Source organism: Teleopsis dalmanni, chromosome 2, assembly GCF_002237135.1.
Source record: "Teleopsis dalmanni isolate 2A chromosome 2, ASM223713v2, whole genome shotgun sequence".
NCBI classification, from domain to species: Eukaryota; Metazoa; Arthropoda; class Insecta; order Diptera; family Diopsidae; genus Teleopsis; species Teleopsis dalmanni.
Genome location: NC_051847.1, coordinates 171,590,211 through 171,597,137, shown reverse-complemented (window position 1 = coordinate 171,597,137; position 6,927 = coordinate 171,590,211). Strand labels below are relative to the sequence as shown.

The 6,927-nt window shown below is 29.1% G+C and overlaps 3 protein-coding genes across 4 annotated transcripts in view; 2 read left to right on the top strand and 1 right to left on the bottom strand.

The window, feature by feature from the left end:
- The window catches only part of LOC119676156 (sodium-coupled monocarboxylate transporter 1-like), a 5,701-nt gene extending 5,408 nt beyond the window's left edge, over positions 1-293 (top strand). Inside the window, exon 3 of the mRNA XM_038087389.1 lies at positions 41-293. Within this exon, the coding sequence (XP_037943317.1) occupies positions 41-293 (253 nt within the window). The remainder of the gene's footprint in view (positions 1-40) is intronic.
- Positions 294-991: 698 nt separating this feature from the next.
- Positions 992-4,505, bottom strand: LOC119681338 (DDB1- and CUL4-associated factor 10 homolog). Its single transcript, XM_038094499.1, has 6 exons — positions 4,023-4,505; positions 3,854-3,967; positions 3,422-3,791; positions 3,203-3,358; positions 1,851-2,106; positions 992-1,797 (listed from the first exon to the last, which is right to left on the bottom strand). Exons 1-6 carry the CDS (start codon positions 4,205-4,207, stop codon positions 1,055-1,057), a joined length of 1,824 nt encoding a protein of 607 aa, XP_037950427.1. The 5' UTR covers positions 4,208-4,505; the 3' UTR covers positions 992-1,054.
- Positions 4,506-5,927: 1,422 nt separating this feature from the next.
- On the top strand, positions 5,928-6,927 carry LOC119680530 (26S proteasome non-ATPase regulatory subunit 9). Of its 2 annotated transcripts, none has more exons than XM_038093381.1 (3): positions 5,928-6,225; positions 6,280-6,603; positions 6,657-6,927. In XM_038093381.1, exons 1-3 carry the CDS (start codon positions 6,124-6,126, stop codon positions 6,876-6,878), a joined length of 648 nt encoding a protein of 215 aa, XP_037949309.1. In that variant the 5' UTR covers positions 5,928-6,123; the 3' UTR covers positions 6,879-6,927. The 2 variants fall into 2 exon arrangements, with proteins under 2 accessions (XP_037949309.1, XP_037949308.1); XM_038093380.1 differs by having other exon boundaries at positions 5,929-6,228.

Sequence of the window (6,927 nt, the reverse complement as noted above, 5' to 3'; positions counted from 1 at the left end):
TAAAAATAACATTAATAATTTTCTTTTCTTATTCTTATAGAGAAACTAGTCCTAACCGTAAATCACATGCAAAAGATAACACAGCCTCAAGTTCAGCAAACCAATCTAGTTATAATAATGGGTCCACATCGGGTGGTAACTATAACTATAACTCCGCTAATTCTGCATACTATGGTCAACAGGGTAACAGCACTTACCCATCTCAATCTTATGATAATTATTATAATCATTGGCAATATAGTTCCAATTATAGCGGTTATGGACAGTGGAGTGGCTATGGAAATTACTATTAAAATAGAAATAAAATAACTTATGTTTATATATATAAAAATCTATTATCAAAAATTGATTATACTATTTTAAACAATAACACTTGCTGATAAATGTTACATTCAATGTCGCGTATGTGTTAACAACATAAAACCGATGACCCATGTAAATTATATTAAGGCACACAAATCAACTAGAATTCGATATTTGATTTCGTTATAATTGCGTTGAAAAAGGTTTTTATATGTAATTCTTTTAAATTAAAAACGATTTGATATAATTATAAATTTGTAACCTTTATGAAACCAACCTCGTCAACATTAATAAATAAAACAAAAATTAATTGTGTTTTTGCAATGTTAGATGCAAACTTTATTAAATTTAGTCCATATTAGTTATAGAAGTTTCGAGTTATTTACTTACACCACGGTGTTTGTTATATATATGTATATATCAGTCTAATGCGCCAATAAACGTCCTATTGAAATTCTATGAAATTCCGCTGATACTTTCCTCCTTGGTGGACACGTATTTGTTACAATCTGCATGTTATGAACATGTGTTTTCGATTCTTGTTTTATTCTTAAAAATTACTTATTAAATCAAATCATTATCGACAATAGTCGTAAAAAAAAGCAAATGAATACTTCATAACTGTTATTTCTTTTATAAACGTTTATTTAATTAAAAAACTACAACATGCTCCTTAAGTATGGAAAACTATATATATATATGTTTATATATATATTACATGTTTAATATATTGTCATTTTATATCATGTACTTATAAATTAGGATGATACCAAACTACTTTGCCGCTTAGGCAACCTGAAACTAAAAGCGGTTCACGAGGGCTGAACTTGGTACTCAATACTACATCCGAGTGTGCACTTATGTTTTTAATTACCACCAATGGTATAGGTTCAGGTTTAACTGTCTGAAGTCTATTGTTGCGGGGATATTCTGAACATTGATCACTGAACCCTAACAAGCGTACACCATTTTCATATGGTGAAGATATAATTCTTCCATCGGATGAAAAAGAGGGCTCTTTTATAAAACCTTTTCCTTTGTTTGACTCAGGAATGTAGTACATTAGCTTTTTGGCATTTTGAACAATATTTCGTTCCTTAGTTCGCATTGGTGTTAAATGAATAGGTCTATGTTCAGTAGGTGGTTCTCTAGGTACGAAAACTAGTCCACTTGGGGGCGATAGAATATTTGGAGAACCTGGACGTAAACGACTTTCTTCAGATGAACTATTTGCGACATATCTTCTGTTAATAATTTCAGGATTATTACTTGAATTTGCGGTACGATTTACAGTTGCTGGTAAGACGCCGCTGCTTATAGCATAAACAAAACTATATCCAGTTACTGAACTTGAACTGCGAGAACGGGTCTGGCGCATTGCTCGCTCTTGCACTGTAACTTCTGCAGCCCATATATCCGGAACAAATAATTCTGATCGATTTTGAGGTACTAAAACATTAGATGATGTTGGTGGAGGGGGCGGTGGTGATACCACTGTTTTCAAAAATTAAATGTTTTAAAAATAAAATTAATTATGTGAAATTAACCTCTTGGACTAGTTGCTGAACGTAAACGACGTCTACGATTAAAATTAAAGTGAACATCATCTGGAGAATCACTGGTTTCTTCTTCGCTTCTTTCATCATCTGCTTCACTACCTAGTTTTCGCTTTCTTTGTCCACATTCTTGAACTTGATCAGTAATGTCAAACGGCTCCTCATTAATGTCATGAACACAAGACCATTCAGAGTTTTCATCGTGACATATATTACGGCTAAGAAGCGATTGTCCTTGCGGATCAATCTAAGAATGTATAACAATAATTAAAATTTATATGTTAATATAGTGTGTTTTATTTATATTGCAACTTCTCTTCAAAATCTTTCACTAAATATAATTATAAATCGGAAAAATCTAACTGCTGAAAGGATTGTATCTTATGGTACGTGAAAAAATAAATTTTTAAAATTTGCATACAGTAACGTACTTAATATATGACAAAATAAATATTCTGACAGCGCTAAACAACTTCTAAGCAGAATCAAAAATATTATGTCATAGAAATAAACATCCAAATGTGTTCACAAACATTAAGCTGTTTCGTAGCCTTTAATCAATTTGACAATTGATTAATGATCGAACATCGTCTAGGGCTAATATTTATTTGCACTACATCAACGAGCATCTGCTTGATATAGTAAATAAAAAAACGGTTCTGATCCAATTGGGGCCAGGGTATAGCTAATGCAAAATAATTATTTGTCAAAGAGTACCTCTTCTATTTCCGATGTATTCCAACTAAATTCTTAAGACTAATAATATCACATAACATAACATCTAATAACATCTAACATATAATTGTCCCACAGAGTATATTAACTTAAGCCATATCCTTACTTCGTAATTAAAAATTGTATCCCAAAGTGTGAAGGTTTTATTTTATCTAACATTGCAGGTTGAGTTGGGTTAAGCTAAAACAGTAACACAAAATTAGTAGAAAAGTCGCTACTCCAATTAATATTTAAAATTTATAACTTTACCCCAAACTTCCAGTTAAAGTTCAAAAATTCTCAACATGATTTACTACAAAAATTGGAAATGTACTTATTACAAAGTGTTCAATGAACTCGAATCCCGTCTTGTGTAAATATTTACAATATTAAAATTTTAAGCAGAAAGCCTCTATATGAATGTTGTTTTATTTTAAAAACATTAAAATCAAAGCAAAATTTTATTAAGAAAGAATGAGTATTTGCAGAAAAGACAGGCAGAGCAGAAAAACAGACACACCAACAAATTTAATACCTTCTGTTATTGAACAATTATGAAATACGAGAAATAGCTAATAAAACTAGTCGCTAAAAACTAAAGTTTTCTTTGTCTAAGTTTGTATATATACCTGAAGTGCTAAAATTACTTCTGCATCATCTTCATCTGGAAAATCGGTGACTAACTCGACTCGATTTTTTTTTTGTTTTTTGGAAAAAACATGCTCAAATTTCGCTGCTTGTGGTATATACTGATTTCCCATTTGCATAAGTCGATAAATTAATGGCTGTAAGATACAAAGTTTTAATGTGATAAATTAAACACAATAATAGTATTTGTGAAAGCTTACTCGAAAACCGCACAAATCTTTGTGCAAAGTTGTTAAATCCAATTCATGTACAATCATCAAAAATCCACCGGTTGTACATATAACTAGTTTAGTACCATCTGGAGTTATTCGACAACGCATTAAGCCACTTGTGTGAAACACTTTTTGATATATAAGTCCTTGCTCTGTAAGAGCATTAATATCCCATGTAAAAATACTACCGTCAAACCCAGATGTAACTAACAAATTGTCTTTAGTAGAATATTCTATATTTTTAACCCAGTTTGAATGACCGTGTAAGCTGCGAACTTTCCTTTTAAGTTGTCGTATATCCCAGAGCGCCACTGTAGTATCATCTGAACATGTTGCAAACATACGGTTATTCAAAAATCTTTAAAAACGAATTATTAACAAATAATAAATACAAATGTTTTTCAAAATAAAATTCTTTACTTGACGCAGTTTACTCGGTCAGTGTGTGCCTCCATTATTTTATGTGTATGATTTGTAGTTACTGCATCAAATAAGAGAACACATTTTTTTTCGCACGCAGCGACTACAATATTTCTGAAATAAAAATTACATCAATTTTAATCATAGTTTCCTTGTTGTTAATAAATACCCTTCAGGAGAGAACTCTAAATTAAATACTCCTCCAAATTCAGATTTATTGAATTCACCGAATTCATTTTTCCATTCTTGATAGGGTTCTACCGAGGAATATATGCGCTTCATTATACTATTTGTGTCATTAAATCTTGGAGGCAGTGCCGACTCCCTTCTTGTTAACCAGTTTAGATAACTCATTTTTTTTAAGAAAATAATACAACTTATTAAAGTTTCTTCAAAGTTTGTGGTTCAATTGTTTTGAACAACGTGGTAATATCCCACAACTCACGATTAAATTTATACGATGTATCTAACCATAACACCAAACACAAAAACGAAATTCTTCTAAACTACAAAAATATCAGAATACGATTGACTGAACTGTCAAAACTAAAATATCGGCATATCGATATTCAGTAAAGTCAGCTGCTAGTATCATTCGTTACCCGTTATCGAATTTTTATTACTTTTATTTTTTAATTTTCAATCTACTTTAAAAAAGCTTTTAAGTTCTCTGTTCATTTTTCTGCAATAAATTTATAAAAATATGAATTGATTGAAATAAAATTTTTATTTATGAAATTAATAAACGGATAAAACAAATGCCACACAAAACGGTACACAAGTCCAATTGTTCTACTGAAAGAAAAGTTCGGCATACGAACAATAACAACTGTCAAGTTTATAATATCGGTATTCTTTGATATCGGTAAACTGATATTGATCACAATAGATATTCCATTTTTTATTATTACATCTTCCTTATATTAAAAGTGTATATGTTGTGTATATATGTGTATATGCCGTCACTTTTATAAATATATATAATCTCATTAAAATAAAACTTAAATTCATTTAAACTAATATAAAAAAGTTAATATAATTTACTTAAATATATAATAACTAAACTTGTCTTCATTATGTGGACCTAAGCTTAGTATTAATATCCATGTTTCACAAAAGTTGGACATTGTACAAATTTCTTTTCTATTGGGGTTTATGTCAAATTGCATTAAGAAATTAATGTTAATAATAAGCCTTATCTGAAAATTATTTCTTCTTTTATAGTGCAAAATTTAAGAATAATAACTCATAGTATTACATAATTTTTAATTTAACAAAAGTCAAATACAAGGTAAACTTTATATATTTACAAAAGCATTCAGTCAGTGCTCAATTTAGCTGAAACTAAAATGATATGTATCATACTAAAATGATATACTCAGGTGCTAACTACTAGTACTAAAAACTAAGAAGAAAAACAAAATAACTAGATAAAATTTGAAAAAGAAAATGAAATAATCACACATTCACACTGTCCTTATTGTCACTAATGAGAATGATTTATCATACACAGAGTTTTCTTATAAATAAGACCAAAAATGTCGAATGCAACCTTCAAAAATAAATTTCCCACAAGGAAAATTACCAAAAGTTGAAATATGTGTCACATGTTTTATACGTGAAATATAAACAAATCTTTCTTTTTATTAATTGAATATGTAATTGATATATAAATAATTTAATATTTAAATTACATATTTAATTTTTTTTTAAATGAAGTTTATAAAAGTTCTATCATCTGCATAACTGAGCTCATTATAATGTGAACTCATTTACTCAATAATATATACATATATAACCAGGTGCTTAAATTAAACAGTGTGAATGTACTATAAGAAAAAGTGCCTTTCAGTTCACATGAATTTCATTTAAGTAATTTAAATATTTATTTATAATAACTCTTGAAAAAATAATAATAATTAAAAATATTCGAGCTACATATATCTAAGTTCGGCCAATCTAGTAGTTCAATTTCTCAAATTTATTATGTTGACACATTAAACTAAACATGTCAAATGTTCTCACTTAAAATAATTTTTATAATTTGTCAGTACGATTGCATATCGTGGCTTATATTAAATAATTATTATTTTTTGTTTATTTACTTATGACCATTTTCTTTAGCGCTGACATTCAAATTTAACTTTTTTTGGTATGCTAGACGTCACTTTAATTGGGTACAAAGTTGGCATCACTTTCTAAATAAAAACTTCAAAGCGTATCTATTTCGTGCAAGCAAATTGTTCTAATATAAATAATAAAATATAAAAATGATATCACAACCACAAGCCACTAAAGAAGAAGTTCTTAAATTGATGTCCATGAGAGATGCTTTAGAATTAAAGATTAAAGAAAATGGTTTAATTTTGGAGGCAGTATGTTAAATCTATTTTAATTATAATAATATAATTTCATTATTTTAATAGAACGGAAACGTTGGTATGAATGGACCACTGGTAGATGAAAATGGATTTCCTCGAACTGATATTGATATATATCAGGTTAGACAAGCTCGTCAACAAATTATTTGTCTACAAAATGACCATAAAACATTAATGAAACAAATTGAACAAAACTTGCATAAATTGCACAAAGAAGCATCAGAGGAGGAACAACATCAAAATATTTCAAATGTCACAGCAAACTTGCAATTGGAAGATGGTAACAGTACGCATAATGCCAGCGATAATGCTTCACCTGCAATTGTGAAAGTCACTCTTATAAGTCCAGGGTCACCAGCAGAAGATGCAGTAAGTGAAAATATATTCAATGTGTTAAAATAAAATTTATTTAAAATTCCTAGGGTCTATGTGTTGATGATGAAATAATTGAGTTCGGAACTATTAATGCAAGTAATTTTGAGAGAAATCTTAATCAAATTGGAGCTGTTGTTAATCATATGAAAGATCAAAAAGTTTATTTAAAAGTACGTCGCGGACAACAATTGCAGCGCCTATTATTAATACCAAAAATTTGGAGTGGACGTGGGTTATTGGGTTGTAATATTGTTTTATTAGAAAGTTAATTCATGTCAGATATATAAATAAATAGATTTTTAATCACACATCATCTGG